The sequence below is a fragment of the Macaca fascicularis genome, chromosome 8, assembly GCF_037993035.2.
Source record: "Macaca fascicularis isolate 582-1 chromosome 8, T2T-MFA8v1.1".
In the NCBI taxonomy this organism is placed as follows: Eukaryota; Metazoa; Chordata; class Mammalia; order Primates; family Cercopithecidae; genus Macaca; species Macaca fascicularis.
The window spans coordinates 121,936,942-121,962,330 of NC_088382.1; the positions used below are offsets into that span (position 1 = coordinate 121,936,942).

General features: G+C 32.3%; 1 protein-coding gene across 6 annotated transcripts in view; it reads right to left on the minus strand.

The window, feature by feature from the left end:
• Positions 1-25,389, minus strand: part of CSMD3 (CUB and Sushi multiple domains 3) — a 1,225,248-nt gene that overhangs the window by 104,071 nt on the left and 1,095,788 nt on the right. For all 6 annotated transcript variants that reach the window (XM_045398613.2, XM_045398612.2, XM_045398610.2 and 3 more), the window contains 6 exons: positions 24,345-24,414; positions 19,519-19,635; positions 15,045-15,254; positions 11,125-11,313; positions 10,213-10,390; positions 8,889-9,034 (listed from right to left, as the gene is read on the minus strand). In XM_045398613.2, coding sequence (XP_045254548.2) covers positions 8,889-9,034; positions 10,213-10,390; positions 11,125-11,313; positions 15,045-15,254; positions 19,519-19,635; positions 24,345-24,414 — 910 coding nt within the window. The remainder of the gene's footprint in view (positions 1-8,888; positions 9,035-10,212; positions 10,391-11,124; positions 11,314-15,044; positions 15,255-19,518; positions 19,636-24,344; positions 24,415-25,389) is intronic.

A 25,389-nucleotide genomic window follows, 5' to 3' on the forward strand; every position in this document is an offset into this window, starting at 1 on the left:
GAGAGCAGATCACTTGAGGTCAGGAGTTTGAAACCAGCACAGCCACCTGCAGGGACAGGTGAAAAGCTGTCTCTACCAAAAACACAAAAATTAGCCAGGTGTGGTGTTGCACACCTGTAATCTCAACTACTTGCGAAGCTGAGGCAGAGGAATCACTTGAACCCGAGAGGCAGAGGTTGCAGTCAGTTGAGATTGTGCCACTGCACTCCAGCCTGGGCGACAGAGCGAGACTCTGTCTCAAAAATAAAATAAAATAAAATAAATAAGATATCCTTGTTTTACATTGATGTACATTATGTCGCAGTATAAAATTCATGAGTTTAGCACCACATTTCATCATCCTATATAATATATGTGTCTGTGGTTTCAAAACTCTTGGCACAGTGCTCTGGAAATCACTTAAGAAATACTAATTAATAAATCAAATTAACACAATACCTAATTCTCTATAAAATATATGCTTTGGTTACTCAGGAAGAAGGTAAATAGGTCTGGTACAAATAGATCCAATATTGTATAGGTTAGAATCCTAGACAAACCGGAAATAATCTTAGAAATCATTTCTCCTAGACTCCTTAAGGGGTGGTAGGAAGATGACCTAAATAAGTGAAATGAGGTGGACAAGGTCACACATTCAGTTACTGGTGGAACTGAAATGATTAAGTCATATAAATTATGTCATCTAAATTTTAAATCACATGTGCATATATTTTAGTCCATGTTTTTCATGGATTGTTTCATTTAGAAACAGTTTGCAGCCATGACCATTAACAGAAAAGCTGCACAAAATAGGTATTCACACTTTAAAAACACATATTGGAACTAAGTATGTGTTCTCTTTAGAAGAATCATTTTGCCGGGCGCGGTGGCTCACGCCTGTAATCCCAGCACTTTGGGAGGCCGAGACGGGCGTATCATGATGTCAGGAGATCGAGACCATCCTGGCTAACACGGTGAAACCCTGTCTCTACTAAAAATACAAAAAACTAGCCGGGTGCGGTGGCGGGCGCCTGTAGTCCCAGCTACTCGGGAGGCTGAGGCAGGAGAACGAACGGCGTGAACCCAGGAGGCGGAGCTTGCAGTGAGCCGAGATTGCGCCACTGTACTCCAGCCTGGCCGACAGAACGAGACTCCGTCTCAAAAAAAAAAAAAGTAATAATAAAATTAAATTTAAAAATAAAAAAAATAAAAAAGAAGAATCATTTTATCTGACATGCCCCACCAACTTTTAAACACCATTTACTATCTAACAACTACATGAGGGCATCATATTCCACATGTCTATCTTCTGAGGATGATTATTATTTAAATAGTTCTCTGTTTTTGTTCCAACGTGCATAGATATCTGCTTCCTCATCCAACAAATACGTTTTTCGAAGCTGGTTTAAGATTTGATTCTGGCAACATTTTTTCGTTATTTTTAATTTTCTATTTTCTTTGCAATGAAACATCCAACCCAATTCCAGAAAAGAATGCTGCATGTATCTACTTCTATTCAATGCGCTATTAAAGACTTCTTCAAAAAAGACACAACAGAACACTGGCAAATTGCCATTCCTTCTCCAAACCAAAAAAAGGACAAGCACATAACCTTTCTGCCAAGTAAGGACACAGTATTCCTCACAGAGGACAGAAATAATGTTGCATCTTCCCTTATAAACTCTAAGCTCTATATAAGCCCCAGTGTACTTCAGTGCTCTTCCAGATTAGTTCAAGTATGATAATCTCATGATTTGGGGAAGATTTTGGGGATAACAAATGTTGACAATTTTATGTTCTGTTATGCAGTTTTGGCAGCGTTATTTTTAAAGTTATCTGAAACAAGCTTAAGCTATTTCACTTGAAAGCAGAGCTAAGTGTATTGAAATTAATGCTATCTTAATTTTAATGAAGAGAAGAAAACAATAAATTTGTTTTCCATTTTGCAGAAAATCTGCCAGTGGGTTGACATGAACATAGAAGTGTGTTCCAGCAGGGTTTAAATTACTTTACAATATCCCTTTTACACCACTAATATTTTATATTCAGTTTGTTTCTCTGACTCTATAAGGGAGAATATTAGAAATCAAGAGAAAATGCTTATTTGGATTTAGAGATGAGAGACAGAAAGTTTCTATCATGAAGAATGAAAATGAATCAACGATATGGTTTGGTTCTACGTCCCCACCCAAATCTTATCTCAAATTGTAATCCCCATAAGCCCCATGTGTTGAGGGAGGGACCTAGTAGGTGTGGTTGGATCATGGTGGTGGTTTCCCCCATACTGTTCTCATGAGAGTGAGTGAGTTCTCATGAAATCTGATGGCGTTTGACAGTTCCTCCTTTACACACTCTCTGTCTCCCCTGCCAACATTTAAAACGTGCCTGCTTCCCCTTCCGCCATGACTGTAAGTTTCCTGAGGCCTCCCAAGCCATGTGGAACTGTGCATCAATTAAACTTCTTTCCTTTATAAATTACCAAGTCTTGGGCAGTTCTTTATAGCAGTGTGAGAATGGACTAATACAGTCAACAAGAAGTCACTCTTATTATTTTCCTAGAAAAGAAATAACAGAAACTATTGTGAAACAAAACTATTCGGATATCTCCTGGATTATTTTAAGAACATTTCAGTATCTGTTGCGTGAATTGTCTTCTTCACATGCAGACAGCTAATTTAAGGTATCCTGTCTTAGTGCTGAGCCTATTGAAATCTGAAAAACAATGTGCCAAAGGCCTCTTCTCTACATTGTTGAGTTCCCTGGCATATAGACCTGGCTCTAATTGATAGGCCATTGTCTCCTGTTAAACATAAACAATTTCCCTAAAAACTAACAGCAGGCAAGGTAATTCTTTGACCTCGTTGAAATAAGACAGAAATAAGACCTTTCCATAGTCATAATCAGAAAACAAGAACACTGTTCAAATCATCAAAATGACAGAGTCTTCCACCTCAGCCAACCTTAGTGAATAGTATTTCCACACTAATTATATAGGTATATTCTATTCCCTCCACCTTCTAGAAAAAAAAGTTAAGATATCCAATCATAAAACTGCTCCAATTTTCTGACAGCACCCAATCCAGAAGAAAATTATGTTTCCTTGAACTCCTCCCCAAACCATCTCATACAGTCGAATTCCTATATCAAGACTCTACTGACACACTTTTGCTTAGATCACAGAGTCCCTCATCATATGCTGTCTCACTCATTATCACAAGTTAATAAATCTAACTTTTTTTTTAACAGAAATTGTGTTCCTGAAAATCTATGGCTGGAGGCAACAGAAAGTAAGATATTTAAGAAAATAAATACCATACTTTATCAACTGGGCATATACATACAGTGAAGTGTCAAAAGATGGTAATTTTGACATAACTTTTAGTCTTTTGAGTTATAATTAAGTAGTCATTTAAATCATTTAACTAATAGTAAGTGGTATTTTCCTTTCCTCCTAACAGTTTTAGCAGTTTGGTTTTTAGCTCTATCGCTTCATTTTATACACACATGCACACACACACACACACACACACACACACACATTATTACCTGATGTCCATATCCCCCATACTCTCTGGATATCAAATAATAAAACCCTTTATGGGTTCTGTGCTCTAGTTATTACAATACAAAAGGAGGTCAGGTCTTCAGGTTATGTGAGGCAAAGGGGTCACACAGTTAAAGGCAATCGTGATTTATGCTTTATATAAAGCATGTCCTTACATCTGCAGCAGTCTCTTTTAGGATGAGACTTTGTGAAGTTAAATATACTTGTTTCCAAATACAGCATTTATTGTAAAAGTAGCATAACCATAAAAGATGACCTGAAACACATTACAGGCCTTTTAAATACATTTCTTAAAAATAATGAGTCATTATGTAATCAACTCATTCTTCAATAGAAAATGTGCTAATAACAGAAAATAATGAATAACATAATTATTAAATCACATTATGCTAAGAAAATCTTCCACATAGAAAGTGAATTTCCCTAATACATTGATATTAGAAAAATCGAGTATCCTGGATAATTGGCTTAAACACCATAACATAACTTCTGTATTAAATTAGCAAATACATATTGTGGCTATACTCTAGTTGCCGATTATTTTGAGTGACACAAGTCAGATCTCAACAAAACTTTTACTTTCTCTTGGCCCAGTGACCACAGCACATTTTAGAAACTATAAAGAATACACTGAGCTGTGATAAATTTATCAATGTACTATTACTACTTTGTAGATCTTTGGGAAATGAAGCAATAAGAAGCTTAAAGCTCCAAGTTATAATTAGGAGGCATATTGAGAAAATGAGATGACCCATCATATTGCTAAAACTGAAAATCACTTTGACTAAATGTTTAAAGAACAATTGGGTTTATATACCATTAAATATAATCTATTCATAAGATAATACCAGCTTAGAACATTGCCTGGCACTTAATAAGAATACAATGGATTTTAGCTGTTGTTATTGTTGTTTTGATTTTTCAAAAACGGATCATTCTTTGAAGTCAGGCAGACCTATTTTGAATTTCAAATAGCCTTTCTTCTTCTTGGTTCTCTGGTTTTATGTAGGTTGTGTGGTTTTTCACTCAGTTTGTTCATTATTAAAATGAAGATAATAATACTTACCTCATAGGGTTATTATGAAAATTAGCAATAATACATGGAAAGCACCTAGCACAGTGCTCAGCATATTAAATTTTCAATAAATGGTTGTTACCACTAATATAGTGATGGTTATACAAAGTCACTGCAAAAAGAACACTCAGTTAAATTTATTTTGGGTAATTTATCTTTTAGGGGGTCATTAATTAGGACTGAATATTATTATTAATTATAAACCAACCTCATCTTGACTCTACAGCAGATATGAAAAAAAATGTGGTTCTTACTTTAGGAAACCATAGTTATAGCAACACAAAGAGAGACAAAAACATTTCCTCAAATGAGAAAAATATATGATATCTGAGGTAAAGTGCCTCAGCATTTACGCCTGTCCTATTTTTTCATTGCAGAGAGCTTTCATTTTGCAAAGCTTTTTTATGAATGTTATTTTTGATCATAAAAGACTTTATGAAGGTGATGTTTTATAAAAGACAGATGGCTGCCTGGATCTCATAAAGGAAGTTAGGTTAGAGAGAAAAACACACATTTTTTTCTTCTCTTTTCAAGTATATTAAAAATATATTAATAAATAAAACTTAAATAATCAACGTGACCTTAAGAAAATACACAAAAATATTGAACTGTCAACTTTATAAAATAAATATACAATTCTTGAGAAAATCACTTCTGAATTATTAAGCAAGGGATATCAGAAGTAACTATGAAGTCTAAGAGGATATAAAGAAAACTGGGTGGGTGAGTAAATCATTCAAAGATTAGGTATACTCAACCAGCTTAAAATAAGTGTTAAGCTTATAATGAATTATATACTCAGTTTATTTATCAAAAATTCCAAATAATTTGACCAATTTTTTACTATTATGAGACTTCATTTTGACATTGAGCCTATAGCTCAAATTAGTATTAACAGGCATATCTTCTTGTTTTTGTTAAGGAGGATGTGATTTAGAATTACACATTTAGTAATTCTAAAATGATATTTTTAAAAGTTGTTACTAACACAGCTCAAATAAATACCAACAACTTTTTAAAGAGACTGAACACACACTTCCCACTGTAACAGTAAAATACAGTCAATAAAAAAAATATAAAAAGGATAAGAACAAGAAATTTGTATCCTCAAAAAACACTCATTTAATAAACTCATAAGGCTTATAAAATAATACACCATATTGTAATTGGGTTTTCAAAAGTTTGGTAAGAAGAGTAAGTGTAATCACAGAGGTGATGGCAGTGATCACCATGAGTTCAAATTATTAAGAAGTGGAGGATATGGGACTTAACATAAAAAGACTTAAATAACTGAAGATGAGTTAAGAAACCAAGAGTAGTTATGATGGAGACAAAGATGTGATTTAAGAATAGAAGTTCAGGAGGCAGTGAGGAAACCAACCTGACTGAAGTTGTGTAGGGAATGGAGAGTAAAAATCAGTGAACTGGATTATAGGGTAGCTTTAAATTAGATTTACTGTAGGCCTCATGCATTCTTGAAAAGGCAGGTAAGGATGAAAGCAGTGCTTTAGAAAAGTTATCCTATTAGGGCTAGACAAATTGAAAGTATCAGTCAATTTTTAACATGAACTCTGGCTATGCTCCCAAACTTCAAGTTTATTTTAAAATTTGAGTGGAATCTCCATAGCTGTTGATTCAAACATTAGCCTTCATTAGGCTCTGGCATTTTTTTTTTTTTTTTGCACCTTATTAAAAAATCTAATGAATGAATGTCCTATTTGAAAAATCTAAAATGTGAGATAAGATATGGTATGGAAACAGATATTTACCGAACATCTGCTCTGCCAGGCATTATGCTAACTGTATATTATCAATTATCTCCAGTTCTCAAAATGTCTCCTCAATGTAAAGCTGACAATATTAACAATTACAATATTTCTACAGTTGAGCTATATAAAATTGCCCATAGGACTTTTTGACGAAAATTGGTTCAACCTAATACATGCCAGTAATTGGAGTAAATTATACATATATAATATGACATTTAATCCTCTCAGCAATTCTATAATATTGTTTTATAGCTGAGGAAAGTAGAGATCAAAGTGTAACTTGTCCAAGGTCAAATAGAAAATAAAGGGCTAAATGAATATTTGATCTGTTGTTTGTTTGTTTGTTTGTTTGTTTGTTTAGAGATAGAGTTTCACTCTTGTTTTCCAGGCTGGAGTGCAATGGCACCATCTTGGCTCACTGCAACCTCTGCCTCCCGGGTTCAAGAGATTCTCCTGCCTCAGCCACCTGAGTAGCTGGGATTACAGGGATGAGCCACCATGCCTGGCTAATTTTGTATTTTTAGTAGAGATGGGATTTCACCATGTGGAACAGGCTGGTCTCGAACTCCTGACCTCAGGTAATCCTCCTGCCTTGGTCTCCCAAAGTGCTGGGATTATAGGCATGAGCCACTGCACCTGACCTTGACCTGCTTTTTTCTTAAGCAATTCCATTTCTATCACACATGTCTCAAAACCCACTTGCAAAAGTCAAGTGACATTTTGAAATGAGGATATATGTTTATATATTCATATATGTGTATGTTTAAATCCACATTAAGATTTTGTGTTTATGTGTAGATATCTATTATCCACATATTTTTATATGAATGTGCACATTCTGTCTCCTACACACACACACACACACACAAACATACAACACTGACATCCTTTCCTTTGATAATATTTTCCCCTTGAAATGTCTCCTAAATTTTATAAAAATTTTATACTTCCTGTAGGGTTATCTTGAAGATATTTATAGTTCTTCAGTGAATAGTCCTTTCTTTATGATTGCAAGCAGTACATAAAAAGATTTTAAAAAATTAAGTAGAAATCCTTGTGGAGATAAAATGTACATAATATAGTTTGGCAACTAATTCATTTTTTTATCTTAATGATAATGTATTAGTTCCTGAGTTGTGATTATCAAAGTAATAATTCTATTGTTTCAGCTTTAGGCTATATCTACAAACTGCCAGCATTAATGATCAACTCAGTAGGAAAGGCAAAAAATATATATATATTTTTAAAAAAACACCCCAAATAAAAGTTGTCTGACTGAATACCCAACTTTCCAGATGAGATCAGCACATTCAGGGTGGTATGGCCATAGACTGAACCCCTGACTTTGCAATTGGTTATGCTGGATTGCATATCAGTCTGGATGACAATGGATCACTACAGAGAAACTAATTAGATACCATCTAATTGACTGATAAGTGCTCAAATTAAGCAACTCAAACATTTTATGATCAACTTCTGACTGGATACAATGTGCTTTAAATGTCTTTGAACACAATCACAGTTGATTTACAATATTTTTCACGGAATATCAGCTTTAAGTATCAAATATTTAGCTACTTTATATTAAAAAGGTGAAACGCTAAGTCATACATTATGTAATGGGTAAAGCACCTGTCCATCCTCACATTTTCATATAATTTTTGCAAACTTAATTTAGTAGATTATTGGTCTTGTGAAATGCCCATGGAATTAGTCTGACTAAGTTATATGAGGCAGAATGTGTTTTAATGAGACTATGGTCATAGCAGATAAAAGGATGTATCATTATAGATAAATAACCATTTTCTTATTGATAATGGAACACAATTGATTAAGGATTTAAAAAAAAATAAAGAAGAGAAACACCTCTGTGAAACCTTCTCAATGTCCTTTCAAAAAGTTAAGCTTATGAATACCGAGCCCAGAACAAAGGACCCTATACAATGAAATAAAATTGAGACTATATATAAATTATTCCACAGCAGTAAAAGCTATGAACTTAATGATCTGGAATAGTCACTTAAAACTGTAAGATTCTAGAATAGACACAGTTTTGAAACAAGAGTATAAATGAATGAGTAATGTGATCCAAAGCATAAAGATACTGAATCCTAATTTTAGAAAGATTCACAGCAGGTTGAATAGATTAAACATTTTGTATAGGAAAAAAAATCTATTGATGTCTCAAAATTACATGCAATAAAGTATGAACAGCTGGTTCTCTTTTATTGGTTTTCATGCAAAAATGATTATTTTCCACTGGGTAATTACTGACTGATTTATCTCCTATATCCATTTGCTCACATTTTAATGTCCCTGAATACTTAGAAGAGGTCATCTTTTGCAAGGAAATGTGTTTGAAATGCTAAAGTTACTGTGATTATAAAATTTCCAAATTTAATACCTTTTCAATCATTGGTTAAATATGTATTACATTCAATTTTTTCCAGAACAAATTAAACAGTATCAAATGAAATAGGAACTCTCAGATAATACCAACCGTGATAACTGAGCACAAAAAAGCCACTTGTTGTGAAATCACTGTGGAATTTGATTAGAATCTGATTTGAAGTACTGTAGACTGATTCCAAAGCGGTATTGCCACTGAACTGACCGATCTGAGGTGAGTTTTGGTCTGGTCCATCCCTATGAGACAAGGATTGGGAAAGGAGGAGAGATCGAGATTGATTTTGGAAGTAGTTTTGAACGAAGTTCAATAAAGATATTGCATATATTTATATTCTAACATATCAATAATAAAGATGCAGGAAGCTAACCAATGAGTGCAAATAATATATTTTATATCTATGTAGGTGACCACATATTTTTAAATGTAAAGTATAAAAACAGATTACATTTTTGACCTAAATGGAATGCACTCATATTAGTTATAATTAATACATTGTCTTTGTTTTTTTAGCAAAACTCTAGTGCTTTTAAGTGCTTGAGGTTTTCCCCCTTTTATTTTCTTCAGCAACAGTCTTGAGAATCACAGACTGTTAAAGTTACAACTCTTAGAACTCAGATGAACAAATTATCAGTTGTTAATTATTAATTCAGACACTTTCTTTAATATATTTGTATTTATTTATTTATTTGTTTAGAGACAGGTTCTCACTCCATTGCCCACGCTGGAGTGCAGTAGGATGATCACAGCTCACTGCACTCTTGAACTCCCAGGCTCAAGGGATCCTCTCACCTCAGCCTCCTGAATAGCTGGGACCACAGGCGCATGCCACCATGTCTGGCTAATTTTTTATTTTTTCTAGAGACAGGGTCTCACTACGTTGCCCAGGCTGGTATTGAACTCTTGGGATGAAGAGATGCTCCCGCTGTGGCCTCCCAGAGTGCTGGGATTGCAGATGTGAACCACTGCACCCAGCCTTAATATATTTTTAAATAAAGATGTTTCAATTGGCAAGACTGTAATACAATTAATTTTTATGACAGGAATCCACTAGTTATATTAAATAATTATAATTTCTTAAATTCCACTGACTTTTGTAAATAGAGAACTTCCATACTGTAAACTTAGTCTGTTAACTCCCTGTTTTAGCACATTAATTTAATAATATCTTTAAATCTTGTTTTCACCTATGAAGTCTTTATTCCACAATATTTACCTAGTTCGTGGGGCAAATAAGCCACAACCTATATCTCTTGTGTGTGAAATTCTACAAGACACGTACTGTCAGTCGCAGTTACTCACTTCAATTCAAATATCAGATGACAATTTATAACAGAGTATTGTGATATATTTTTATTCCAACCTTGTTTTACTGTATACATAGTTGAATAAATCAATAGCAATAGTCCTGACTTACCATACAGTAATGAAATCATATATTGGTTCTGTTTGAAGGACAGTAAAATTGATGTAGATGCCATTCCCAGGGGGTACTCTTACAAGCCAAAAACAATCTTGAAAATTTGGATATTCATCGGGATACCCAGGAGAATAAATGGTGCCATTCATTGCAGTTATATTCCCACCACAAAGAGCTATGGAAAACATAACAAAACAAAATAATATTTAAAAATAACAATAAACTGACTATGGAGAAAAAGGCAAACATTTCAAGTATCTTAAGCATTATGAAACACATTTATGCTTTGTTTTTACTTCAGTTGAGGTATATATAATGAAGTTGGCAACAGTGCACAAAATACAGTCAACTTTTCTTTATTTTGCCACATGAGTTATGCTAAATAATTATTAATGATCACTAGATTAGTAAATTACATCGTCTTCTCTATTTTCAATTATATTGTCTTCTCTATTATTTAAATATTTTATATCAATGCAAAGACTTTAACTTTCATTTGCCTCTTACTATGTGTACACATAAGGCCTTACAAGAGGTTCGAAGCCTTTTATTTCAAAGGTTTTTCTAGAGGAAAGGAACTCAGTAGCAGTATCTGGGTTAGTGGTTTATATAAGAATGACTTAAATACACACAAACCCACATGCACCCCCTTCGCTTCCCCACACACATAAGAAAAGCTCTAAAGTGTGAATCAACTGTTTTTTTCACTCCCAGTAGGAAAGGTTAGGACTCCTGCCAATAATGACAAAATTGCTATTCATTATAGAGCCTCGGGGTTTAAAAAATATCTTCAGCTGAGAGACTATATATTTAGCATGCTATTGGAAGAGGAAGACAAGTGAAAAGTGCCAAAACAATATTAAAAACAGATGATATCACCTAAAAGATAGTTTCAAGGTAGAAGCATACCTTCACACCTTGGAAGTGGATGATTCCAGTTACGACTGACACCATGAAGGCACGTGAGAGCTGAATTTCCAATTAATGTGTATCCTGGGAAACATTCAAATGAAATGGTTTGACCCACAGTAAAATCATTACCAATTACAAAACCATTTCGAAACGGGCGTGGATCAGGACAGCTTTGCAACTGATAGGCTGGAAAGAGGAAAAAGAAAGACATTTTTTCTTTCCAAATTTCAGAGGCCACAGATAGGGTACTAGAGCAATTTCGCAACTTACAAATAGATGTGATGCTACTTGTAGTTGATTATAAATAGCAATTCAGGTTTATGATAAATGCCGTCAATGACCTGTGACAAAAATTTCTTCTCATGTCTACAATTTTCATATTTAAAATGTTAGCACGATTCATAAAAATGCATGCTTTCTTCACCTACTTGTGCAACCCAATTAAATTATGTTTTAATGAAAATGTACACTCTTCTTAAAGCTACAATTTTAATCGAATATATTCTGATTCTCTTCCATAGAATGCAATTGCTTCTTGATTATAAGTACACAGAATGCAGTAAGAATATGTATAAGCCTAATTCTGAGCCTTTTTACAGTTTGTTTTACTAATTGCTTTTCTGCAGATCACAATGTACTTCTGTTGAGTTAATTTAAAAGAAGTTAGCTTGTAAAATAAAGCACTGGAAAAACATTTCATTTTAATATAAAATAAACTTTGTACTTCAGTTATGGGATAATTTTGGCAATGCAGTATAATTGCTTGTTTATTTGTTCATACTTCTCTTGCTCTACATTTTGTATGAGATCTTGTTTGTACTATCATCATATCTCAAAGCCTTGGCTATTGCCTTTCACAGAGTAGGTGTTAAATAAACATTACTAAATAAATGTTAGAACTATGAGCAGGGCCTATACTCATATAATATCAATATTTGTAATTTTTTATTAAGAAATTCAAAATTGTATTCTAATTAGTAAAATTTAAATTGCTGAAAATCAAAGACTACTTCCCTATCTAACCATTAAAATTTTATATTCTTCAAATAAAAAATTACATTTGAAGTTGAATAGATTATCCTGTTGTTTATTAAAATATAGCTCACATTTTTAGGACTAAAGGTTTCAGAATTAATGAACAAATTCTTTAAAACGTTAAGTGCTTTTATTCTTAATGTGTCCTTTTCATTTTAATTAATATTCAACACAAAAAATATTCTACACAAAAATATATTAGAAAGCATTATCATTCCAACTTAAGACAAATGTGTATTAGGAATGGATCATTAGGAGTTGGAATATATTATTCTATTAAACATACTCTTTCAGTTTCTACTCCATGCTTTTTAGTTTAATAAGTATAGAAAATATATTTTAAGCATTCAGGAGAAAGTTCCCATTCTAATATTATATACAATACAATGAGGCAGGAGAATAGGGCTGAAGGCAGAGAACTTAAGGCTTTCCAACTCGGACTTCCTCAAACTAAATTGAAAGGAAAACCCTAACTTTACTCGCCTAAGTAGCAAAAGCACCAGAGGCAACTCCATCTGCAAACCCCTCACCTTTTCAGCCCGGCAGATGAGAAATTGGCTGTTTGCAACCAATCAGACTGAGTCTTCGTTTGCATAGAAGTATAACTTTGTAACTTCACGTTAGCCTCTGATTGGTTGCAAAAAGCATTAGGTTGTTTTTTGCAACCAATCAGATATTTGCACAGGAGTGTGACCTTTGTAACTTCACTTCAGCTTCTGGATGGCTGCTTTCAGATCAGACTCATTGCAGGCTACCACTTCATTTACATGAGGTGAGCATGAAGTGGCCAATGGGAAACTTCTGGGGGTATTTGGACCCAAAAAGATTCTGTATCTGGGCCCTTGAGCCACTGGTCGGCCTGCTCCCACACTGGGAGTGAACTTTCGCTTTCAATAAATCCTTGCTTTCGTTCTTTTGTTGCTTCATTCTTTCTTTGCTTTGCTAGGCGTTTTGTACAATTCTTTATTCAAAAAGTGAAGAACCTGGACAACTTGCAGTCACAACCTTGTACCAGTGACAAACAGGACTTACCAAACTTAATAATCTTGTCAGTAATAACATTAATTTTCAAACTGATTCCTTCAGTAGAAGGGTACACTTAATTGTACAGTATAATTTTTCCAAATTCAGAAAGTTCTTAAAATTTAACCACAAAATCAATCCAAAAATAATATTGACTCTGTGAATATATATGTTAACTATTTCTTTAAAATGCACTAGGTTAGCTACATAAATGTAGCACAAAACAAAACCATTTTAAACTCAGTGTGATTCACAAATAACATCTCCTCATCATTGTAATACATTACGGCTCATGTTAATAATATGCCAGTAACAGTGAAAAAAATTTATATCTTTAACACTTTTATTATGTCAATAATGAATTATTTTTCAAGAATATATTAACTGAAAAAAATCAGAATTAATAAAGTTTGAATTCTAGTTTTACATCATTCAAATAAGAATATTATTTTGAGAGGTAGAGGGAAAATGAGAATAGGAAAACAGCAGGTGTAGTCAGGTTTAAGGTGCATGGCAAAGAACTTGGCATAAGGCCATGTACACTTGGTAAAGTGTATCACAAATATGGTTCTGAGTCTTCTGGCAGCAAAGAAGAGAAACTCAATCAATTACCTGATTGTTATAAAAATAATTACTTTCTTTGTAAGCATGGTAAATTCAATGTGCTGGGAGGTGATTGAAATGACTCCTATTTTATAAGAGTGATAATGTGAAATGTAGTGTTCTTACATTATGCATACAAGTATAATACAAATTATAATTATTTCAGATCCATGTAATTTGATATTTAAGACCTATCTCTATCTTAACTACTTTCAAATTTCCTTTCTGGTAGATACTTTAGCAAATATTTATTGTGCTTACTGTTCTAGGTACTTATGATACGCCAATGAACAACCCAATTCCCTGTTCTTAAGGAACTCAGATACAAAAGCATTACATAAAGTCCTTCAATAATTAGGGCAGAGATGTAATAAAATTTTAGGTTATTTCGATTAAAAATTTCAGCTTTTAGAAATACACTTTACTATGTAAAATATCATCATAATTTTAGTATTTAATTTTAACAGAATATATACATATAAGACATGAAATAATAGCTAAAATGTACTGAGTAATTACAAATGATGTACATCATGGAATATACCTTACATACATTTTATAATAAAAAGTTCAATACAACTTATCTGAAAGTTAGTATAATTAACTCCATTATGCACGTGAGCAAATGGAGAGCAAGGCCGAGGCCACATTAGATAGAACAGGAAGAATCAACATTTGAGCCTAGCTCTACTTATGCCCAAACCCTTCACTCAAAAGAGATAAAAATTTTGCTCAAGGTTATGCAGCAGTTCTGTTTGAGAGATAGGTCTAATATAACATGATTATCAAAGTATTTATATTCTCATGACAATAGAACAAAATGAAGGAATGTCATATTAGTCTATCACTATAAAGTAAAAGAAAATTTTACATAATACATTATATGAATAACACAAAATATATTTTCAATATATTCCTTTTAATATAAAAGCAAAGATACATCTTTGCTGTCCAGCTGGACTTGTTTATTTGCCATGCCTTGCTTAATTCAATTGTGTATTAACTTAAGACTAATTCAATCCTGTTTCATGGTTAGGATTTTCAAAAGTCTCAGAGAGACATCATTCTCCCTATGTCCCCCATTCTCCAGAGAGTTGCATTGCTCTAAAAATCTTCCTAATCGAAGCTCACCTTGGCTTAAGTTTTTTTTTTTTTTTTTTCTTTCTAAAGCAGAATACAGAAAATAAACTCAGTTAAATATTTCTAATAGCTGATTTGGAGTTATATAAACTTTCACTTTTTATTATTTCTCTTACCTTGGTATACAATATGAAACCCTTGTTTGTTTTGTGAATAGTCACTGTGAAAATACAAGCTGGTTTCATGGGTGGTACTGAATAAGGAAGATGGTATTTGAGGACCACTAAGCCGGCCAATAACAGTACTAGTTTCTGAGGATCCACTTCGTACTTCCAAATAATCATGTATGGTTTCTGTAGAAAAATTTACAAACTGGAGATGTACACCTGAAGAAGAAAACAAACATAATGCTACTTTATTTGTTTTACCAAATTAAACATAAATATACACACACACAATCACATCAAGTTACTTAGATATGTTTGCATTTAAGTCGAGAGGCATAATCTCAAGATCTGAGTCATGGATTTGCTGTCTGCCTAGGACAGCTAACTTTGCTAAGGTTCAAAGTAAAAGAATACTGCTCTCACATGTCCATTATTAGTTAAAAGGAAAAATCTTTCATTTCACTATAATGTCACTGTATGGAAAATGATCCAAAAAGGTGGCTTTCTTATTCTTTAATACCCTTTAAATTATATAAACTAATTTTTAGAGGAAAAGGTCACTTTTGGCCTAATTTGTGTTATGTAAAAGGTCAATCTAAGGTTGAAAATAATTGCAAATTTGTAATATACTAACATAGATTTCGCAATTGCATTAGAAGTTATTCACTCATAGGAGAGAAATTAACTTCTCAGAAATATAACTTGTATATAATTTAAAGGGTGCTCTTTATGCAAGCTTTTATATAATAACTTCAGTAAAATCTGGTGATCATTGTTATATGTGGTCATATTGCAATGTAATCTCAATATCTTTATAAGCATAACTAAAATATGAGACAGTGAAATGTCTCTGGGATAAAAAAATCTTAAAGTATGTTTGCTTAATTAATTTAACACTCAATTTTAGTAAATTTGATGTTTTTCTTACTATTACCACTCTCCAAATTATTTATAATAAAATCTGATATGCAGTGAATGTTTTAAGTTATTTATATTTGCTGTGCATTATATATATTACCTGCTGTAAGTGATTTATATATGCTAACTTATTTAATTCTCACCATTTCATGAGAATGAGGAAAGTGAGTCACAGAGAAGTAAAACACATGTAAAGTTTACACAATGACCCAGTAGGCTTGAACTGCAAACCGAGGCATTCAGACTCTTAGGCTTATGATATTAATAATTACCCTGGGGCTCCCAGTAAAAGCACATCATGTTACTAAACGATTTTTTAAAGAGTCCCTTGGACAAATAAGTTTTGGAAATACTTAAAACAGGGTTTAAAATATTAAACAACTTTCTATAAAATTAGATTAACTTCTTAGAACTTTGAGCATGCTACCTTAATATGTGAAGACCCAAGATGTGCACTTTTTGTTTTTATTTTTAACTGAGCACTTTTATTACACAGCATCTTTCTAAAAATTGTTTCATACATTCTTGAACAAATGTTTCTTTACCACTTGAAATGTATTTTTTATTTAAAAAAATTCATATACCGTTTAAATACATTGGACCTAATATTTGATTTAATCAAAACTCAAAGAAAACGGTGTGCTTATTAAAACGTAATCAAATATGAAAGTCTTATGTTTTCATTTATAGAGATATATATTCAAGTTTTAATAAAGTTGATTTTCAAAAACAAAAATTAGCCAGAAATTGAAGATAATGTTATAATGAGACTATTGAAACTATTTTTAATAATTTGTTTTAAAATAATTCATTTAGCTATATAAGCTACATTGACTAGTGAAAGACATGCGGAAGAGCCATGCTGGTTCAATCTGTTGTTCATTTACATCAGTATTCTATCAATGGACATAGAAGTTCACTATAACTTTGAACTTAGAGTTTCCACATTTTAGCCAAAATGATCCTAAAAAGGATTTCTAAATAGAAAGTCCTCCAGCAACCTTCTCTCAATAACCCCCTGCTCTCCCAAAACCTCAAGTCAGTCACACAGTATTCAGACATGCTTAATTTTTTTTTAGTTTTCTCACCTGCATTTTTCTACTTGTCACCTTGTTTACCTAGAATTCCTTTCACACTCCCTGCAGCAGACTGACATTCTTTGCTGGACTGACTTTTACTTATCTTTCTGTTTTTTTCATTTCATTTAATCATTTATTTATTTTTTAGAGACAGGGTTGCCCAGGCTGCTCAGTGGCATGATCATAGCTCACTGTAAACTCAAACTCTGGGACTCAAGCAGTCATTCTGCCTCAGCCTTCTGATTAGGTGGGACATATAGGTGGGCTCCACCATGTGTGGCTAATTTTTTTTTCTTTTTTGAGACAGAGTCTTGCTCTATCATGCAGGCTGGAGTGCAGTGGCAAGATCTTGGCTCACTGCAACCTCTGCCTCCCGGGTTCAAGCAATTCTCCTGCCTCAGCCTCCCGAGTAGCTGCAACTACAGGCGCTTGCCACCATGCCTGGCTAACTTTTCATATTTTTAGTAGAGATGAGGTTTCACCGTGTTAGCCAGGATGGTCTCAATCTCCTGTGATCTGCCCGCATCAGCCTCCCAAAGTGCTGGGATTACAGGCGTGAGGCACCGTGCCTGGCCTGTTTACTTATCTTTAAAGCTAATGTTCAAGCATCACTCCCTCTGTCAAGACTTTACTGCATTTCCTGTACTAGACTGATGTCCATTCTAAGTACAAACCTGTGCTCCTTAGTTATACTGTATAAAAATAATACATTTTACTGTCTCCTCATTATGACTGTAACTTATTTAAAGAAAAATGCAGTCTGCATTGCCATACATTTTATCTCCAGCACTTAGCAGTATCTAGAGTATAATATACACTCAGTAAATATTTGTCAAAACTGAGTTATCTGTTAACTTACGTAAAACATTTAAATATGTTTTTATACTCTGAGGTTGCAGATGCTTACTGGGTAGTGAGATACCTAAGTTCAGTCCTCAATAACTGACATAGTACAGAATTTCCTAATTACTCTAAAACCACCTGGTTTGTGCTTCAATGAGTATCTATTCATCCTAGTCTCTGTGATTTAATGAACATGTGTACCCTCAATCAAGCACTTCTTTTATTGCATTTATAAACTCATAGGATCTGCAAAAGCTGTAAGAGAGTATACTAGTGATGTAAGGGTAAGAATTTATTAAATATGATATATGATGTAATATATCTAAAATATTGGGAATTATTACATTAAAATTAGGAAGGTATTATAGTGATTTGTATTTAAACCTAATATTTTAAAATTTGTACTACTTTTTAAAAATAAAATCTGATTTACTTATAAAGAAAATGGGCTGAATCCAATAGATTACTAGAATATAATAACTGTACTACTTGATTACAGCAATAAGAAAAGAGTTACAAAAACAATGTACATAAAATTTAGGTTGAATTTATCATTATGACACATACCTAATTCAGAGTATATCCATACATAACATAGTGACTGAAAAATAGTATAAGTTTGTCTATCTATCTCAATCTATACATCTCGATATGTAATTATAAAATGCCCTTGCACACTGTTGGTGGGAATATATATTAGTACAGACATTATAGGAAACAATATGGAGGTTTCTCAAAAAAATTAGAAATAGAACTACCATATGCTCCTACAATCCTACCACTGGGTATATGTGCAAAAGAATTGAAGTCAGAATCTTGAAGAGATATCTTCAGTCTTGTGTTTTTGCAGCATTATTCACAATGGACAAGATATGGAGTCAACCTAAGTGTCCATCATCTGATGAATGGATAAAGAAAATATAGTATATATACACAATGAAACACTATTCAACCATAAAAAAAAAACAAGGGAATTCTGTCATGTACAACAATATGGATGAATCTGGAGGGCATTATGTTAAGTGCAATAAGTCAGGCACAGAAAGACATATCACATGATCTCATTTACATGTGGAATCTGAAAAAACTGAACTCAGAAGTAGAAAGTAGAATGGTAGTTACCAGGGTGTAAGAGAGAGGGATTAAGAAAATGTTGGTTAAAGGGTACAAAATTTCAGTTACACAAAAGAAGTAAATTCATTGTACAACATGGTAACTATAGTTATTAACAACATATTGCACTCTTGAAAATTGCCAAGAGGGTTTTAAGTATTCTCACCCCCCAAAAAATTCAAGGTAATGTGTTAATTAACTTGATTTAGTTCTTCCAAAATGTATACATATTTCAAAACATCATGTTGTACATGATAAATATGTACCATTTTTATTTGTTAATTAAAAAAATAGAGTAAAAAAAAGAAAATTCCCATATACCTTCAATTTTCCAAGTACTCCATGTGAAATGTATTTGACTTAAGCAACAATTATTTAAATTTCACTCTTCAATTTACATAGCTGTATGTATTCCTAAACTAAACTGAAATTTGTGAAGATTGTATAAAGTCTTATTCAACATTGACATTTATTTTAAGGCTACATTAATAAATATTGAAAGCTCTTTCATGTGTTTTTAATACACATACCAAAACCTATGGGTAGTTTTATTGTCCATGTGCAATCTAAACTGCTGGGATAGTTTCCAGGAAACCCAGGACTGAGGATTACACCACTGAAGTCTGACATAGCACCACCACACTGAGCTGCAAAATAACAGAAATCCAAAGTAAACCAGAGTAGAGGAATAATTTACTGTCCTAAAAAACATATTAAAATCATTTCACATTTTCAAGGCTTTGAGTTAAAACTGTTTGATATAACTTTGAATATTGTCAATGTTCATTCACTATACACTAGTAATTAAATATAATCAACAACAGATTTTCTAAAACAGCGTAAGAAGACATCATCCTTCCTTCCTCAGAAATAAATGCAAAGTAAATCAATTATTGCATAAAAGTAACAGATCATGCACAGTGAATGTAAACGAACAAAGACATGTCCTTTGCCACAGTGGGTACTTTATTTCTCTTTCTCAAGTAGTCCTAGAAATGTTTTGAATCATCCCAAAGATGATATAATTTAGAGTAAAATCAAGTCAACCACTTCAGCTCTAAGTACTGTATTCAAGAGGAAATCATTTTCACAACCTTCCCTCCTTTTCCTCTTTTTGTGAGAAGGCTCAATAAAGAATGTTAAGCAAAATGTTAGTTTCCATTCATATGTGAGAATTTCACATATTACACATTAGATATGGCCTTATTTTATCCTAAAAGAACCAAGAAAAAAAAATAGAGAAGTAAAAATATGTAAAAAGATGCACACAAATTTGAGAATTTAGGGAGTTCGTAAGTGTGCTTGTTTTGGAATCCCTATGATACAGGTTTACTATCAATAAGGTAAGCAAAAGCTGTAAGACCAGAAATTTACTCAAGGTTTTAAATATAGTTAGATAGAACTCTTGAGCATATATTTAAGGCAATTGCATTTTAGAAACCTATTCTTCCCTCTAAAGCACATTTTTATCATGTTATGTTAGATGAAGAATCGAATTTCATGACTACAAATGAAATTCAAAAGTTACCTATATAGAACACTTATTTGCAATGGCATCCTATTATTTCTTGCCAACAGTAGCAACAGGCAGATACTCAAATCTCAGGTTATATATTTTAAAGGCAAATTCAGTGGGAATTTTAACAATGTTTTATACAATATTCAATAACAAGTTTGACAACTATCTTTTGCTGTGTGAACTGAACAAATTATGTGTCAAGCTGATTTTACAAGGGAGAAATATATAATCTTGGAGTCAACCTGCTTATAAACCTTTCATGAAACTTTTGATTATAATCAAGCTCTAAAGATATGCCCATACGCTTTTTCAAGCTTCTGAAATCTCAGTTAATTCACTCTTAAACCAAATCAATTTTCGACAAAGTTAGTATTTACCAGTTCATTTTCCTAAATTCAATTGTTCATACATATTCATCACAAAATCTGATAATTAATGAATTGTAGAAACAATATTTTGGTCAATTAAAATATTTTTAAAAATATTTCTGGCAATACACTTGTAGGTTTGTTTTGCTTTATTCTGAAATTTGAGTAAAAGGCAAGGACTATCTTTTATTTTCTTGCCTTCACAATTTCAAGTCTTTGAGCTGCTCATTGTCCTTCTAATTCTGTTACTTTCTATCACTTTAAATATGAGCTGGAATTCCTGTCCTCTGCATGGATGGTCCCTCCTTTCAGGGTGAAAAATACCAAAACCAAAGGAGAAAAAGAAAAGAGAATAAAGAGTAAAGAGATAACAACAACAGAAGAAAAACAATGACAAATCATTAGAGACATATGAAGAAGCATACCAAAGAATGCATCTGCCTTCAGCAATTTGTTCATGTCTATTTCCGCAGTATCTCTGCAATCTCAACACTCCTATGCCTTGAATAACAATTTTATGTGTGTCATCAGCGGCTTATGTAGACTCTTTTGTGTCCCATTACACTCTTTTTGTTAGGGACAACCATAGCTTAGTCTTCCAAAATGAAACGAACTTTTGTTTTTTCTTCTTAGTTGTCTCTAATATCTAAAATCTCACATGAATTTTCCTTCTTTCAATCAAAATATCTGGGAGATGGTTTATTTTCCAGTTCACAAGGCTGTAGCCTTGTTATCTGATGACTAGTGTTTTAAGACATTCTCTGAATCAGCCTCTTGCTTTCAGCTTCTTGTTACAATATTGCTATTGTATCACTGCTATTACTTTAATACTCTATCACATGTAGTACAAGCTTATTGTTCAGAAGTTATAAAATACAAAAAAAAAAAAGAGTAGAAAGGAATTTAAAATGTGCCAGGCACGGTGGCTCATGCCTGTAATCCCAACATATTGGTAGGCCGAGGCAGGCGGATCACCTGAGGTCAGGAGTTCAAGAGCAGCATGACCAAAATGGTGAAACCCCATCTTTACTAAGCATACAAAATTATATAATAAAACAATTTTTTTAAATTTAGTTTACAATATAAATGTAAACTTAATCAAGATGATACTTTATTTACTAAAAGAAGTGGTAATTTAAAAAAATATATTTTATATTTTATTTCTCTTTTACTCTGTCTTATGGTACTGAGAAAATTGATTTTTTTAAAATAATAATAATTGATGCAAGCAATATAACAAAATGGGAACTGTCCTGTAATACTAGAGTGGTATTTAAATTGGTACAACCTTATGGAGAAATTTGATAATATTTATGAAAGAATTTAAGCAGTTCTATTCAGAGACATAATTAATCTATTTAGGAAAAGTTATAAGCAAACTATTAGAACTGTGCTCTAATTACAATATGAGATGTGTTCATAATAAACATAAAATTATGAAACACATAATGTGAAAAAATAAATATATAATTTATAATATCAAAAGACAAGAAATAAACCTTTAATGAAAAAGAAGTTAACTGCACAAATTAGACAATGCTCTGTGTCAAGAATCAAAATTCAAATTTTGTTTGTTTCAATTGTGGATTTTGACATTTCAAATTTTATTTCAAAAACACAATATGGTATGAGAAATTCTTACACGTTAATATCAAAAAGAAAACCATTACTCTCTCTCTATACACACACACACACACACACACACACAGTATCCCAAACCTTTACATTAATTTGTTCACTAAACAGTATATATTGGATGCCTATTTAAGATGAGAAACTTTTCAGGTACAAGCAATATGGTAATGGATGAAAGATCTAAACTCTCTGCTTTCCTATTAGCAGAAAACATATTTATTTTACTCTTTGTGCTCTTTTATATTCTCAACTTTTATAATCAATTGGATATACACATAAACACAGACACACCACACAATATATTTACAATCACTGTTATCTGTGCATATGTAAGTATTCCAAAATGCATTACATGTATATATGTGAGGTAATTTTAAAATTGGTATATATGCATTTATAAATTATTCATAGTATGTTAAAAGCTTCCCTTAAAAAATCATCCAATTTAAAGTCTGAGTGTTTTCAATGTACTTTGCCGATTAAACACATCATCATTCTTAAACATTTTTCAGTACTCTTCGAAAAGAATTGTGTGCATTGAACGCAGAAGTTGTGGAATTAATTGTGTCCCCCCAAAATTTATATTTTGAAGTCCTAACCCCTAATGTGACTGTATTTGGAGATAGGGCCTTAATGAAGATATTAAGGTTAAATGAGGTCATAGGCAAGGATCTTAATCCAATAGGACTGGTGTCCTTTAAGAAGAGGAAGAGACACCAGGAGTGCGGGTGCACAAACCAAAGATCATGCAAGAGATACCATCTATAAGGCAACAAGAGAGGCCCTTAGAAGATACCAACCAGCTAGCACCTTGTTTTTGAACTTCTGGCTTCCAGAACTGTGAGAAAATAAATTTATAAATTTCTGTTGTTTAATCTACCTAATCTGGAGTATTCTGCTATAGCAGCCCAAACAGAGGAATATAGTACAGATACGGTCATTGCGCAGGGTTAAGTCACACAAGTCATGGACTTTTTTTTTTTTTTTTTTTTTTTTTGACTTAGGCTCTGTCTCCTACTCAGAAAGAGCCGTCTTCTTCCTCCATGTGTCTTAATTACACTTATTATCCAAAACTCTGTGAAAGCCTTACAAGCTGAATATGTTTGCCAATACTTTAATCAACACCAGTCTCACTTTTCTGAAATTCCATCATGTAGTTAATGATACAATTTAACACTAAATTATTTGATAATAAATTCATTTATTTTATTTCTAGTACTCCAAATGGTAATTGAATGTTTTAAAGGTAGGGATCATACCTCACATTACTTTCTCATACTCTTTAGAATCCAGTATATTAATAGTTGCACACAAATACAAAAAAATGAGGAAGAGAAAAGGAAGCATGAATAGAAATAACTTGGAAGCAGCATCGAGTTACAGCAAAAATGTGGGCCTATACTTTCACAGTACCCAAGTTTCCTTTTAATATATTCCATATCTTGACTGGCGGTCACCACTAAAGACATTTCATGAGGTGTCATACTCCCTTTGTTAGACATTTTAGATTCCTTATCTAAATTCCGTCTCAATAGCAAGCAATCGAATATTTACTTATATTCCTGTTCAATGGATACACTGAGAAAACTCTCTAGGAATTTTTTTAAGTCTTTTCTTAATTTCTACAGCTTAAGTCATCCATTGATATTGAAGTTGAGGATAAATAAAAATAAAATTTTCAAATTAAAAAAGGAAGATGTGAAATATCTTCCTCAAAAAGTCATTTCCATAAGATCTGGTAAAAGGCAAACTATATATTTGAAAATCATGATATACAGAATGAAACTTTAAAATCTGATGAAGCTTACAAATACTTTATAGTCTTTTAACTTACCTAAACAAATTGGGATTGGATAATTCCATCTTCTTACAGGTCCTGGCATACATGTAATGTGAGAGTGACCCTACATAAACCAAATGATGTGGTTCAGTAAATATATATAAAAAGTTTAAATTTATTGTAGTGTAGTCAATTATTATTATAAAAACAAGCTTAGGTACATGGTTTTATTTTTATACACATATTTACTTTTATGGAAATCTTAGCATGATTAAAGAAAAGTGATTATATACACCTATGATAAAATGTAAAATATAACTACATGATATTGGTAGAAAAAATAATACTTCATATCATATTAGAATTGTGGTTTTAATATTTCCTATCACAGTATGTTTTACTAAGATACTGCAGTGACTATAAAAGTGAAAGGGTCATATACATGGTGGTTTATAATAAATTGCTGTAATACACAAAGTGAAATAGGTTAAATAATAATTTTAAAATTGTTTCATAAAAATATTAAAACAAGTCAAAGTATATTAACTTTTCTATTGAAACATAAAGTCCTGAAAGATTTGATTGTACTTCCGAGATTTATAATTTTGTGATACAACTTTAAAGACTATAAATTACTAATTTTTAATTTTGCTTTCTCTGAAGAATTTATTTATTTGATATGTGAAATAGTGTTTGCCTTAACTTTTTATCTTAATTGGTTTATTCTTTAAGGAAATCTTTATGCTATTATAAACCTGAGAACCTCAACAAAAAAAGTAAAAAAAATCAATATAAATACATAAAATCAGAATATACATTGCAAATCCACTTTGTTAGCAAAATATACTTGTAGTAAATTTTCACTAATTTGAGAAATGTATTGCTATGGAAGTGTCATTCAGTACTTTAAGTAGCATTCCCTTTTATTTTCAAATTCTAAAAAATCCAGGAATTCAGTTGTTCACAATCCTATGTGAATAGAGACAAAAGTAAAGATTAATTTTTACTTTAAAAGTAAAGACTTTAATTTAGTTAATTAAAATCAAGAAGAAAGGACTTCCTAACTTTCCTAATTTTGACTCAAAATCAGTTTTTTTAA